The sequence below is a fragment of the Polyodon spathula genome, unplaced genomic scaffold (genome assembly GCF_017654505.1).
Source record: "Polyodon spathula isolate WHYD16114869_AA unplaced genomic scaffold, ASM1765450v1 scaffolds_806, whole genome shotgun sequence".
NCBI lineage: Eukaryota > Metazoa > Chordata > Actinopteri > Acipenseriformes > Polyodontidae > Polyodon > Polyodon spathula.
Window position 1 is genome coordinate 430,663 of NW_024472293.1, and position 14,302 is coordinate 444,964.

At 47.2% G+C, this 14,302-nt stretch overlaps 2 protein-coding genes across 5 annotated transcripts; one reads left to right on the forward strand and one right to left on the reverse strand.

Moving 5' to 3' along the window:
• Positions 1-271: 271 nt before the first annotated feature.
• On the reverse strand, positions 272-11,192 carry bin2a (bridging integrator 2a). Of its 4 annotated transcripts, none has more exons than XM_041241672.1 (11): positions 10,854-11,192; positions 8,341-8,491; positions 5,592-5,672; positions 3,979-4,033; positions 3,343-3,437; positions 3,083-3,178; positions 2,862-2,969; positions 2,602-2,687; positions 2,142-2,217; positions 1,963-2,045; positions 272-1,397 (listed from the first exon to the last, which is right to left on the reverse strand). In XM_041241672.1, the coding sequence occupies exons 2-11, from the start codon at positions 8,419-8,421 to the stop codon at positions 710-712; spliced, it is 1,449 nt and encodes a 482-aa protein (XP_041097606.1). In that variant the 5' UTR covers positions 8,422-8,491; positions 10,854-11,192; the 3' UTR covers positions 272-709. The 4 variants fall into 4 exon arrangements, with proteins under 4 accessions (XP_041097606.1, XP_041097607.1, XP_041097604.1 ...); XM_041241673.1 differs by lacking the exon at positions 10,854-11,192 and adding an exon at positions 10,396-10,759 and having other exon boundaries at positions 272-1,391; XM_041241670.1 differs by lacking the exon at positions 10,854-11,192 and adding an exon at positions 10,396-10,759.
• A 231-nt stretch (positions 11,193-11,423) lies between these two features.
• si:ch211-210c8.6 lies at positions 11,424-14,146 on the forward strand. Its single transcript, XM_041241675.1, has 5 exons — positions 11,424-11,659; positions 12,540-12,645; positions 12,809-12,915; positions 13,093-13,265; positions 13,511-14,146. The coding sequence occupies exons 1-5, from the start codon at positions 11,539-11,541 to the stop codon at positions 13,784-13,786; spliced, it is 783 nt and encodes a 260-aa protein (XP_041097609.1). The 5' UTR covers positions 11,424-11,538; the 3' UTR covers positions 13,787-14,146.
• The last annotated feature ends 156 nt before the right edge of the window (positions 14,147-14,302 follow it).

Genomic DNA, 14,302 nt, shown 5'->3' on the forward strand with positions numbered 1-14,302 from the left:
ACAGCACTGAGTTCTCTACACTAGACTGTATTGAATTAGCTGCTCTCAGATCCCCAGTACAGCACTGAGTTCTCTACACTAGACTGTATTGAATTAGCTGCTCTCAGATCCCCAGTACAGCACTGAGTTCTCTACACTAGACTGTATTGAATTAGCTGCTCTCAGATCCCCAGTACAGCACTGAGTTCTCTACACTAGACTGTATTGAATTAGCTGGCTCTCAGATCCCCAGTACAGCACTGAGTTCTCTACACTAGACTGTATTGAATTAGCTGCTCTCAGATCCCCAGTACAGTACTGAGTTGTCTACACTAGACTGTACTGAATTAGCTGGCTCTCGGATATTGAGTTACCTCTTACCTACACTGCACTGTGCCAAGTTCTCTTTCTCCGTGCAGTTTGATGCTGCCACGCTCGGGTGAGTTTAGGTGTCAAGCAAGCCGAAAGCAAACTGCGTGGAGTCTGGCTGAATGCATGGGGAAAGAGGTGAGCTTTGGGACGCAGTGACTCTGCCTGATCCGCTGGTCCTGGGGGGCTGGGGGTTAGCTCAGGGCCTGAGCAGAGGTGTGTGTTTGCATGCGTGTGCGGGCTGGGAGATGTAGAAGGGAGGAGTGGAGAGGGCTGCTGGTGAGCTGTGTGGTCTGGAGAGCACACTGTTAGTTCATGGTGTGAGCGAGAAGGAGGAGGAGGAAGCTGTTTTCTTTCCGTCTCAACTCTCTTGTTTATCGGAGACAGCCTCGCCACCTCCCTGGATCTCCTCCTCCCTCTCCTCTCCGGCCCCGTCTCCCTCCACAGCCCCCGAACTCTGCCATGGTTCAGAGCCAGGCTGAGCCTCGTTCTCCCCTCCTTCCTCACTCTCCTCAGGGGAGTCTGGGGGGCTCTGCCCAGCCTCTGGAAGCTGTTCCTGAGCATCCTGGCTCTCCGGGGCAGGGCTGGAGAGTGGAGGCACGGAGGCAGGCAGCTTCTCACTGGGCAGGGTATGCGCACCGTCCCCTGGATGCGTGGGGGAGGCCTCGCTGTGTTGAGACTCATCAGGGGGGGCTGCGTTCTCATTCAGGGTGTCGACCGAGCTGGAGGCTGTGACCTCAATGGGTTCAGTCTCCGGGGAAGCTGTCGTTTCACTGGTTCCAGTCTCAGTGGATGGTATGGTGGCTTCGCTGGTTTCAGTCTCACTGGGAGCTGTGGCTTCACTAGTTCCACTCTCACTGGGAGCTGTGGCTTCACTGGGTTGATCAGTGCTGGGCTCGTTTGTTTCATTGCCTTGGTTCTGCTCCTCTGTGCTAGAGGAGGCAGAGTCCTGTCCATTCTGGTTCTGGCTCTGGTCCAGACTGACCTCGGAAGAGATGGACGGGTTTGGGGGACGGATCGGAGACGAGATCATCAGAGAACCTCTGTTACTGTCGGGAGAAACGAGGAGTCACAGCAGGGTGAGCGCCATGTTTTTAAATATGCTTCACCACACCTGCCTGTGCTTTACAATGCTTCCCTATGCTTTACCAGACCTCCCTGTGCTTTACAAGGCTTCCCTATACTTTACCATACCTCTGCTTTACAATGCTTCCCTATGCTTTACCAGACCTCTCTGTGCTTTACAATGCTTCCCTATGCTTTACCATACCTCTGCTTTACAATGCTTCCCTATGCTTTACCAGACCTCCCTGTGCTTTACAATGCTTCCCTATGCTTTACCAGACCCCTCTGTGCTTTACAATGCTTCCCTGTGCTTTACCAGACCTCTCTGTGCTTTACAATGCTTCCCTATGCTTTACCAGACCTCTCTGTGCTTTACAATGCTTCCCTATGCTTTACCAGACCTCCCTGTGCTTTCCAATGCTTCCCTATGCTTTACCAGACCTCTCTGTGCTTTACAATGCTTCCCCATGCTGTCTCTGTGCTTCTCCATGATGTCACTATGCTTTGCCACTCCCCCTCTGCTTCCCCATGCTGCCCTTCTGCTCTGACCTGGACACTCCCTTGATGATGAAGACCTTGTCCGAGTGCTGAGTCTCAAGCTTGGTCATCACTTCGTACAGGTCATGGTTCAGCTGGACAGGAAGCAACAAAATCAAAGTTTAAAAAAAAAAAAAACACACAAACACACAAGAAAACCACTGAGCCGTCTCCCACTAGCACCCTCTCACCTTACTCATCTCTTTGTAGAAAATATCCCTCAGGTTGGAGATGTTCTGAAAAACCGTCACGTAGCATCCAATACGACTGGCCAAAAAAAAAATAAAAAAGGACTTCAATATTTCTGGTTCAGTAAAACCCCCAAGTTAAACCACAAATACGGCTCCTATTGCATAGCAGCATCACAGGGAACTGCATATTACACAGCAATGGGTACATTTCACACAAAACTGGGAAACCTGTGACACACACACCCTTACTGAGGGTCGCACGTCCTTACGGGCTCCCTGACAGCATTTGCTTGTCTGATTCGTTTGAGTTTTAAAAGTTTTTTTTTTTTTTTTTTAAAATACCTTTGATTTGGCTTACCGTTAATTGTTCAGCGCTTTGTGATAACTCTTAGAAAAGAAGTTATATAACTATTTTTTTTTTATTGTGTTGTATCAAGTACACGCGCTGTGTTCCACTGACCTGTGATAAAGTGCTGGCAGCTCCTCCCTCAGCTCAGTATTGATCTCCTCAAACACGCTCTGCGCCTTATTGAACTCCTCCTCGGCCTGGGGGGTGGAGGGGGGAGCACAGAGAGAGAAACAGGAGAGCGTCAGAACCATGCAGCACCAGGACCCCCCCGCCGACACACACAAGCCCTCATCAGGGGACACGCTGCGGCCTCCTGACCCAGCATCACCCAGGGCCGGGTGTTGTGTCTGGCTGTGCTGCCCTTCCACTACCTTGCTGAGTTTGGCTTCGTCTTTCTTCTTGCTGTTCTGGAGTGCCTCCAGGTGGTGCCGGGCGCTGTCGTAGTCCACCAGCTTCCTGCCACGCTTCGCTACGCGCTCCTGCGAGGGGTAAGGGGAAGAGAAGGAGACATTAAAAAAAAAAACCTGTGTCCCAATGGTTCAGCCCGATATGAGGTGCTTCTATTGAGCCCGCCTGGCTCTGACAGACTCACCTTGACCTCGGGGAACTGGCTGACGTAGGTCTCCACGGTGCGCACTGCCTGGTCAGCCAGCTTCTCCTCAAAGTCGTTCCACAGGAGGTCATCGCTCTGAGCAAAGAGAGGGGGGCACGCCATGAGAACATGCAAGAAGAACACACGACACACACGAGAACATGCAAGAAGAACACACGACACACACGAGAACATGCAACACACAATGGCATCTCAGCACTGCTGGGCCCGGCAGATCCGAGCCCGGTGGAAGGTCTCACCTCCATGATGGTCCTGTGCTCGGTTTTGCCCTCCCAGTCCGTCTCGTACACCTCCTGCAGGGTCTCAGACAGCCTCTTGGAGGCATCGTGCATTCCTGCAACCAAACAGACAGGGTTGAACACAGCGCCAGGGATGGGAAGAAGAGTCCTATTGCACAGCACTTTCACCTGTTCCAGGTTTTACTATCAGCTTGCCCGTTTCTCCTCACTCAGACCCCTTACTTACTAAACACCCGGGTATCTTTGAACAGATCTCCTCTTCTGCTAGATATCTTAATGAGAAAGACATCTCGCAAGCAGAGTGGTCCCTCGAAATGTTCTCCTTTTTCTAGGAAAGCAGCACCTCTGGGGACGAGGACTTTGTTGCAGGAGAACTTCACTCAGACTGCTCGCTCGCCAAATATCTTGCTATCCTCAAATAGCAAATCATCTCCTCTTAAATGCACAAGAGATTTTAGCAAGGTCTCTCCCACAAGGGCTGCGGTACCAAGGCTGAAGATATTTAGTAAGTAAGGAGTCTGAGGAGGAAAAACTGCTGTAAATCATTTGCTGTCACCAAAATTTGTGCCGGCACAGTATGCCTTTAGTTTTCTTTTTACTGTACTGAAAGGTCAAGACTACAGTATATATCATTACCTTTCACAGCACTGTAGTAAGATTTTAAATCCTTCAGCAGCTTACTGCCTTCATTCTGAAAGGAAACATATGAGGAGAGGTTATAGATCCTCCGCAAAAACATCACAGCCAGCAGAAGACACAAGAGTAACGACTACATGGCTTGATTGCAAACAGCAACTAAGGTAAAGGAGCAGAGACATACTGTGGAGCTGCAGTACTCTTGAATTCATCAAGACAGACCCTGCAGGTAGGACGCAGATGGTAGAAATGTATTTATTTAGGTATTTCAGTGGCATAACTTTGGTTTCAAAAGTGGAGACAGTTTCTGTAGCTGGGGCATATAGCAATACAATAAAAAATAAAATGTACCCATCATTCAGACTGGAGCTTTTCCCGTCGTAAATTCCCTCCTTGGAGGACAGGATTGAACAACCCCCTTGACGACAATCTCAGTGTTCAAACTGAATCTTTTATAATGCCGAGAGCATAGGCATCGGGAAATGGTATCACCGTTGAGAAATTTCACAACGAAAAAAGAAAAAACTAAAATCTTGCAGAAATAGTTCTTTACTACCAGGCTCTGCTTTCTCCATTCTGCTCGAGATCGCCCTTTTCACTGCGAGTGTCAAAACCACACCCTGGAGGGACACACACACACACACACACACACACCCCGCCTTCAGCAGCGTGGAGCTGCAGGCGAGCCAGAGCGCTTTGGGTAGAGCAGTTTCCTGTCGCTTCACTCAAATGCCATCAATAGAAATCTGCAGCACCCAAACCTGGTTTCCTGGTTTCACATCGTCAGAATGTGGTACTAAATTGTGACACGTGCAAGATCAGAAAGTGGTATGCTGTCAAAAAGCGGTACATTTGTATTTCAAGTCTTTTCATGCATGTGCCAGTTTATGTACAGGTTCTTTTGATTTTTCAATATATACACGTATAGCGGTCTAGCCTACAGTACAATGTGAAGCAAGAAAGTATTGCACAGGATACTGATGTAGGCTTGCTTTAAATATACACAGTTCCGAACCGTTCGTTCTGAATGATAAAATAGAAGTTTGTGCGTATCGCCGGTGCTTGGCAGTGGCCAGGGGTTCAGCTGGCTCGGTTTGTGTTTCCTCTGTGGCTGCGGAGCACCACGGCTGTTTCCAGTGATAAGCTGGAAGCTTCAGCCACATGGTACTGCAGCTTAATCACCCGGAAACCGGAAAGCCAGCCCCTGACAGGAAACCTGTTCTGGAAGGATGGGCAGCAGAGCTCCAAGCTTCCAACCACGAGTCCACTGGGCACGAAAAAACAGGAATAAATGACAGCTAGCAAGCTCGCTCATCCCTGGTACCGTCAGGCTCAGTCAGAGAGCAAGAAAGAAAAACTGCTATTCAATTTTTCCATCCCTGTGGGGGGGCATGGCCTAACACTAGAAGCAAACCAGTAAGTGACGACACTCAGGGTCTACGTTTAAGACTTTGTCTGGAATTTGGAGGGAGATGGGAGGCTGTGGCTGTAAAGAGTCAAGCTGGGATTGAACTGGGAACCTCCTGGTAACAAGCCCCTTTCTCTAACCACCAGACCACCGATCCACTCTGCTGTTGAGCTGGGGTTTGGAGGCTCTGCCTGGAAGGAGTTACCTGCTGCTTGATGAAGTGCTGGGAGCACTGCTCAAACTGCTCGTCCTTTGTCTCTACGGTCTTCCCCAGCTTCTGCAGGACCTGCAACACAAACACAAGGTGGAGATGGGAACAAGACTCCTGTTGCAGAGCGGTTTGATGCATTCCTGGTTTTACTAGGAGTTCAACGAGACACACATCTGAACCTGTTTCCTATACACCAGGGCTAACCAAGCTCACCATAAAACCTGGACTGGAGGGGAAAGAGCTATGAAAGAGGAGTTGCATTTCCATCCCAGGCTTCCCACCAAACTGATTAAAAGCACGGCACCTGGTTCAGCGTGCAGTAGACTATTCTCCAGCGACTACAGGAGCACAGAGTTCACAGCTGCTTATAAAGTTTGCGTGTATTTTGTTTTGTTGTGTTTGCACATATGGAAAGCTGTTGTCATAGTGTTTTTTTTTTTTTTTTTTTTTTTTTTTTTTTAAATAATCACAGCTGAAAACACACCACACTGCAGAAACAGGAAGTGTAATGAGGCAGGAAGCGTGTGGACGACAGCACTGTCGCTCAGAGCGGTTTCGTACAAACTCAGAATTCCGAAGGTGCTGGCGCAGCACGGAAACTCCAAAATAAACACATTCGGGGAAAAAGTGCTGTTCATACTGTGGGTTAAATATAGGGCTTTTCCTGTTAGCGCACAACAATTTGTAAACTCGGCCTCCCCCATGAAAACAATCTGTACAATACCAACGATGTAACAGAGTCAGTGTTTAACTTGTAAGATGCAACAAAAACTAATACTTTTCCTTTTCCTATTCACACATTTGAAAACTGTATAATTCTCGCCTGTCAAACAAGAAGTTACCAGATCTGGGAGCTGGGAGCTTTAAAGAATACTACACATTACTAACAGTGTATTAAACAACGTTATAGAATACTACACAATTACTAACAGCGTATTAAACAACGTTATAGAATACTACACAATTACTAACATCGTTATAGAATACTACACATTACTAACAGCGTACTAACAGTACACAATTACTAACAGCGTATTAAACAACGTTATAGAATACTACACAATTACTACAGTGTTCTTATCAGACGGACAGACTCCCTTACCCGGCACCACCCTGCCCCCAATGTGGACGATCAGAATAAAAGTGCAGATTTTGCAAAGCACTCCCTGACAAAACTGGCAGCTGCAGGACTGCTGCCCCTCAAACCCTACCTCCCTGAATAAAGACACTTCTCTTGAAATGGGGCTGCTGTGCAAGCCGACGCTTGAGATTAACCCACTTTTAGCAGGGTACTGTTTTGGTAATGCATCAGTGTCTTAAAGTAACTAGCAGCAATAATGCGATAGGACATGTACAGTGTATTAGATTCCAGTCCAGAACAGCACAGCTAGTAAATGACTTGCTGTGGGTGAGAAAGCGATTCACACTTAGCATGTGTGCTGGCTGACAGGCGGCTGTTACAGAAACAGCCTCAGAAGATGGAAAGAAGACTCCTGTTGCAGAGCAGTTTCAGCCAGAGTTTAAGAAGGCACACCTGAGCTTGTTACCTGCTCACACTGTGGCTGATCAAGCTCGGAATAAAACCTGGAACGGGCCAAACTGCTCTGCAAGGGGAGTCTGATTTCCATTGAGCAGCATTCTCAGCCAGCACACACGCAAAGTGTGAATCGTTTCCTCTCGTGCAGCAGCAACACTTCACAAGACTGCTGAGAGAAATCCAGCCGGGCTGCAGGTTGCCGCACACACTTATTATTATTATTGAGAAGTTTACTGCCTTGTAATCTCACACTCACTGTACAGTAGGGGCTTTTTGTAAAATGCATCAGCAGCAGAGCTTCAGAACAACATCTGTAACCCTGAGATCGAGCGGCTGTCCTTCCCAAAACATTCCCAGAATTCTCCGAGCGTTCTCTCGCAGGTACCTCCTGCTGCTGCAGGCAGAGCGAGGAGAGGCGCGCCGGCTTTATTCACAGGGTGAACAAGAAAGCTCAATGGGCAAGCGGGCAGAGCTCGATTCGAGGGAACGCACGATTTTCTGAGCAGCCCATTTTCCAAAGAACCCCGACTCTGTACGTGTGAACCATACAGGGGTTCTGTGAAACTGCACACAGCTGCTCCCTGCGCTTAAAAACAGAACTTCCTAATACCGCCGCCACTAAACAGAGCGACGAGGTCACGACGTGGACACTGCAGGGGCAACGGGGTTTAGGGAAAAGGGAAAACAAACAACCGCTGTTTCAGTCAGCCCCTAACGCAGGGCTCATCGACGGAGGGCACTGGAGGCCTATACTGGTCACGGAGAACTACAATAAGGCTTTCTTGATTTGCAGTTGAAATATCTGGCGAAATGCAACAAAGCAACCTTCAGTATGCTCTTACTGCACTTTGCAGGACGAACAGTCGTGAACTATTATTGCCCTCACACATCACACTGTTGAAGACACAACCCGAAACGCCTGTCCGCTCCAGCTTCTAAATGCTTACCCGTAATGGACTCCTGTCTTACAAAAACTAAACAGAAATCGGAAAACAGCAGAACTAACTCAAGGCCTCCGAAGCGCACCAGAGCTGACCGACTTCTCAGCATCGGAACACAAATAAGGAAGCAAATAATCAAAACTAGAAACCTCCCCCTGGGTTTCTTGCCTATAAGACGTGGCACAGAGACCCCCCCCCAGCTCCCCCATCACCACAGTGTATTGATTCCTGGACAGGCAGCAGCGGTCCCTCTCCCTCCTCTTACCTTCTCTCGGCCTCGGCTCAGTTGTTTCTGGACCCGTTTGGCAAAGAGCCCCGCTCCCGCGCCCGTCTTATTCTCTGCCATGTTTCCAGTCTGCTCGGCTTCCTCTCTCTCTCTCTCTCTCTCTCTCTCTCTCTCACCCTTTCGCTCGGCTCTGTGGTTTTATACATAAAGTAGGGGAAGCGAGATGTGTCAACACAACTTTACAACTGGCATCCGCTACCCCAGCAGATAGCAGCTCAGCAAGCGGTCTGAAGATTGCTTCATGTCATTTGCTTATCAAATTATACATATATAAATTTAAAGACTATAGATACATAAATAACTCAACTGGAAAGTCTCCACTAAGCTAGCAGATATTTGTTTTGCATATAGGAAACTGAATAGCTGCTTCTAAGACGGTTTCAGTCAGAATAGGCAAGACAGCTAGTCTGAGAGATAGGCCCTTAGAGGTGGGGTTGATCCCCCTCCTCTCCGTGGTCATTCGGGATCACCTCTTAGTGGGTAATGTAATCCAGGGTGATCCCCCAGTGCTGTAAATTGCTCTATAAAAGACTCTAAAAAGCAACCCAGTGCGAGTGAGATCAGTCGATTGTATGGGATATTAATCAAGCAAAACGCACCCCATAGGAATTGGCAATAGGTACCTGCCAGCCTTCCAACAGGTGGAGTCGGTCCGGATCAAGCGCTATAATGCATTTAGGGTGTAGTAGCCGCTAGAGGGCGCTAAAACGCAGTGTTAAAATAACACTCAAAATGACTTTAATAGTAACAGGTTTAGGGTTGAGATTAGGGGTAGAGATTATGTTAGTTGTAGATATTAGGTTTAGGGGTAGAAGGTAGATTTAGGGGTTAGTAGGTGCCTATTGTCCCATTCCTATGGGATGATTTTTGCTTGACAACGTCTCACTGGTGAAGACTGTCTGTTTTGAAGAAATACCGTTTGCAAGGCAGTTCTCTCAGCCAGGCTTGGGGGTCTTAGCTGTTTAAGTTCAAGTCCAATTCCCTCATTCAATCACAACACTGGTCAAACTTGCATCATCCTGTTAAAATGAGCTTCCCACAGAGGCAACACATCACTTCATTTAAAGTCTCTGTCTGTCCATTAAATTGGCTTCAAATGAAAGCAGCTGAAAAGTCACTCAACAGTTATCACGTCTCAGATATCAATTCCAATGCCGTTGAAGGAATTGAAAAAAAAAAACCTGACCTAAAACAGGAATTGATACTGAAAAACAGGAATTGACCCGGACCCTGTTCCCGGTGTTACTGTCTGCAGTCAGAGAGGCAGAACATATACCCAGAGAGGCGTGGAAAAAAAGAACAGGTTTAGAAACGAGTCTCTGCCACTTCAAATATTAAGCTACTTGCAATCTGACAACGAGCCAGCGCAGCCTGATAACATCGCTGCCTTTGTATTTACTCCCTTTAAAAAAAAAAATGACGCACTTCTCAAATATCGCTTTTCTTAACCACGCAATCATTAACTGCAATGCGCTCCGCTACAGGATCCGGCAAAACCGCAGCGAGTAGAGTCATCTCCACACCCTGCACAGGTATACCGAACTGAGAATGGAGCGCCAGGCCATATCTATCTATCTATCTCCCAACAGTACACCGGTACTGTACCTCTTCTAGCACGCTTCCAATAGTATCTGTTCTTAGAGTCAGTCCCGAGTTAAAACTACAAACATGACTTGAGAGCAGTTAGTTAAGAGATGAACGAATAGCACATCTGTACTTGTTTGAAGGGATTTAAAACCACATCTGCGCGTTATTAGTCGTGGTAGTACAATTAGGGTTAGAGATCATTATTTTACTAGTTTGTACTGTGATATTTTACAAAGTCTGCTAAGAAATACATAATAACTGATTCGATTACTAATTGTATTACTATAACGACTGACACTAGGGCTAATTCTAATAATAATAATAATAATAATAATAATAATAATAAAACCAGTAGATTTATTAATCGTCGTAGTATTACAAATAGTATTAGAGTTACTAGTATTAGTGGTAACATTATAGTTGCAACTCACAGCAAAGCGTACTCACCCGAGTCTCACACAGCGTGTCAGTTTCCCCCCAGCTGCACTACGTGTGTTTGAATGAAGGTTCACAACATTGACGAATACAACCAGCGACCCCCCCCCCGGGCGCAGTTTAAGACAAGCAATGACTTATTGCGCAATTGTATTTTTTAAAGGAAGTAAACAGATAAACTAAAGTCGTTTTACTGTACTGCACAGCCTCGTCGGTGGAGTTTTTAAAAACACACCCGCCCTCCGCAGACAGGTTACTGCGGGAGGAGAGGCGACCTGGAGATTTGCGGATTACAAAACACGAGAACAGGTCTTCTCTCAGCGGTACTGGGTGGTAGTCCAGCCGTCAGGAAAAGTCACCGAGAACTGCTTCGTAGGTATGCGTATTTCATTATTGAATGTGTTGATTTTCATGCGCTCTGGAGACAGCGCTCAACACGCCCTTGAATTAAACTTTACAATGATGTTCACCTGGAAGTTCGGTACTTATTCCCCGTTCCTTATTCGCGGAATAGCTGACAAAGCAGCAGGTTATTTTTCCCGGTGTCTCTTAGTTCACGTACACATTTCGCTCAATATATATTGGTACAATTTAAAAGATAATCGCTCTCTCTTTCAAGAAAAAAACAAATAAAATATTAATTGCAAATCTTTATCAGCTGCGTAGAGGTCTCCGAAATACTCCCCCCTTCAGACGTCTTGCTCATAAAACATCCTGAGAGGACGTGGCCCCCGCTTTGCAGAAATACTAAATATTTTAATGAGGAAGTCGTACCCCAAGAACAGCAGCAGCAGCCCCCCCAAAGCGTGGGCCATTATAACCCATGCACGGGAGGGGACACGTCTATTGATGCCCCGTTTAAATAAAATAAAAAAAATACCCTGAAAAATAAAAGCAATGCCTTGTCTTTTTTTTTTTTTTTTTTTTTTTTTTATAATCTAGAGTAAAATGAAGAACTTTAAATTTTTTTTTAAATACTACAAGTCCCAGGATACCGTGCGTAAAAAGGCGGGGCCAAATAGCGTCACCACAAGACACTTCCCTGGCTGGAATGTTGCGCGCAGAACGTCGTCCTGGGTTCCGGGCTGTATTGTTACAGTAACCAGTGCTGTCAGTAAACTCTCGCAGGTTGGCCAGGAGTCCCAGGAGGTTGCAATGCCGGTGTCAGCGATGGGGAACATATTATTAAAATGCGCCGTCACCGACCTGGCGATCCAGTGGGTCGGATGGGGTGTCGCCTCAGCTTTTAAGACAGAAAAATTCTATGATTTAGCGGGTGAGATGAGGTATTATTAAATATTGTGTGTGTGTGGACAGTGTGTTGAAAAATGCAAATAAAGACTACTGCAGATAGTTTCTCCGAGTCGTTACGCGTCGCTTACGTTAGTTTTACGCACAGACTGTAAGCGCCGTGTCGTTTATCAGGACCAGTTTTTTGGGTTTTTTTTGTTCTGGTTTTGTAACTTATCAAGTTATATAACCTTTCATTATGAAACGAGCGGCTGTGTTGCTCTCAAACCCCGCCCACTCCACCAGGACTCGCTCATTATTATGAAAGAGGCGGCTCTCAAACCCCGCCCACTCCACCGGGACTCGCTCATTATTATGAAAGAGGCGGCTCTCAAACCCCGCCCACTCCGCTCATTATTATGAAAGAGCGCCGTCTTAAAAAAATCTCTCTCTCTCTCTCAAAAAAAAAAACAGGCGGGTTGCCCACCGCCCACTCCACTCCACAGGGACTCGCTCATTATTATGAAAGAGGCGGCTCTCAAACCCCGCCCACTCCACCGGGACTCGCTCATTATTATGAAAGAGGCGGCTCTCAAACCCCGCCCACTCCACCGGGACTCGCTCATTATTATGAAAGAGGCGGCTCTCAAACCCCGCCCACTCCACCGGGACTCGCTCATTATTATGAAAGAGGCGGCTCTCAAACCCCGCCCACTCCACCAGGACTCGCTCATTATTATGAAAGAGGTGGCTCTCAAACTCCATTGCTATGCAGCAGAGCATATCTTCCCTAGTGTGTGTTTTCCCCCATTGCTACCCAGTGTCAAATATATTTGACATTAAGGACATAGACTTCAAATAGGTAGGGGAACATACCCTGGGCAGCAAAGGGTTAAACTTTTCTGTCCCGTTCACACCTTTTCCAGGTTCAGGCACCTTTGTGTTGTTGACACTCCTGAGCCGAAGGTGGGGCGGAACCGGCTACCGGCGTCAGAACGTGCAGAGCGGGCTGGTGACAGCGTGGGGTCTACGGTGAGTGCAGCTCACAGGGCTTATTATAATATTTCGATATCGCAGGACCACGCTCTTGCCCTTAACTAAATGAGATTTTGAGGATCGGGACGGGAGAATTCATTGCGACATCACACAAGACAGTTATTGATAAGCAGGGGGGGGTTGGGTTTCCCCGGCACAGGCTCGGCTCCTTCCTGTTTTTGAGGATTATGAACGAGGGGCTGGATCGCCGCTTCAATTATGTGCGGGACAGTCCCGGGACCTTCTTTATCTACTGGACCATGCAAGGTAATAAGAGTCGCACGCTAGGGTTTGGTGAGAAACAGTTCTGGTTCTAGCTCCAGGATACTCTGCATACCTGCTCGTTAACACTCACTGCAGCTTTGCACATTATTGGCTTCTGTTCTGAAAATGGTCTAAGTGTTGCTGTAAAAATCCATCTGTCCCCGTCTCCTGTGCCCACAGCTGTGTGGGTGTTTGTCACCCTCCTCCCCACCCTGATCCTGAATTCAGAGCAGCGGGACTGGCCCCTGGGGGTCCGGGATTACCTGGGCTGGGGTCTGTGGGCGCTTGGGTTTGCCACGGAGGCCATCGCCGACCAGCAGAAATGGAACTTCAAAAAGGATCCCGACAACGTGGTAGGTACCAACACTCTCGCTTACAGCCCGTACCCGAGATATACTCTACAGGCAGGCAGTTCTGTATTTAAAACCTTATGTGACTAACTTCAAAACTAAAAAAAGCAAACCATTTGTAGCCTACAGGCAAGAGGGATTATAAAGCAGAGAAGCAGCTGCTGTCATTAAAACCCAACCCAGGTTGTACCTGATCAGGGTTTCACATTATTAACTGCACTGCATGTTTGTGTTTTTTTTGTTTTCAGGGCCAGTTTATCCGGAGTGGGTTGTGGGCGTACAGCCGGCACCCTAACTACCTGGGAGAGATCCTGCAGTGGACGGGTCTGTACCTCTCTGCCTCCTCCGTGATGCAGGGAGCCCAGCACCTCAGCGTTGTCTCCCCGCTCTTCCTCTATTTCCTCCTGAATTACGTCAGTGGGGTCCCCATTCTAGAGAAACAGGCCCTCAAGAAGTGGGGCAACGACCCAGGATATCAGGAGTACATGAGGAACACCCCAGTCCTCTGGCCCTTCACCAGATAGATCCTAATTCAGCACTGGCCAAGCTTTTCATACTGCGTGCTTCAATGCCTCACTTAAGAACAAGAGAGAGCAGCACATTATTTTAAAAGCAACAGTACATGTTGTTTCTGTAATACCTTTTAAATTGTGCATCTTTACCAAATCTAACATGCATAACCATCTTCTCCTCACCACTGTAGACTACTGACATCCAAATTTGGCTCTGGGATGGTATGAAGGACACTGTATAGAAATGCATTTGTACTGTTTGAGTTATATGAGCTTGAAGAACTATAATCAGACAAACAGCTCCAGAAACCCAACTGTTTAAGGTTAAGCATCTTTCTTTGAGAGACAAAATGATCATGGCTTTGCAGAAGTATAACACTGATGTATTTTGTCATTTTTATTACAAATGCTAAGGTTACTGTCTGCACAGATGCAACAATCCTGCAGATTAAAACACTGGGGATGCTGTGCAATCATGGGACACTGTGGGAGTTTATACATATGTTTATTGCACTGCTGTTTCTCTCT

What these genes read in the sequence shown, in the direction of transcription:
- si:ch211-210c8.6 (XM_041241675.1), top strand. Translation starts at nt 11,539, where the DNA reads ATGCCGGTGTCAGCGATGGGGAACATATTATTAAAATGCGCCGTCACC. An exon ending in GTGACAGCGTGGGGTCTACG is followed by an intron (nt 12,646 to 12,808) that starts GTGAGTGCAGCT and finishes TCCCCGGCACAG; the next exon opens with GCTCGGCTCCTTCCTGTTTT. An exon ending in AAAAGGATCCCGACAACGTG is followed by an intron (nt 13,266 to 13,510) that starts GTAGGTACCAAC and finishes TTTTGTTTTCAG; the next exon opens with GGCCAGTTTATCCGGAGTGG.
- bin2a (XM_041241672.1), bottom strand. Translation starts at nt 8,421, where the DNA reads ATGGCAGAGAATAAGACGGGCGCGGGAGCGGGGCTCTTTGCCAAACGG. An exon ending in AGCACTTCATCAAGCAGCAG is followed by an intron (nt 4,034 to 5,591) that starts GTAACTCCTTCC and finishes GTTTCCTTTCAG; the next exon opens with AATGAAGGCAGTAAGCTGCT. An exon ending in ACGAAGCCAAACTCAGCAAG is followed by an intron (nt 2,688 to 2,861) that starts GTAGTGGAAGGG and finishes TCCACCCCCCAG; the next exon opens with GCCGAGGAGGAGTTCAATAA.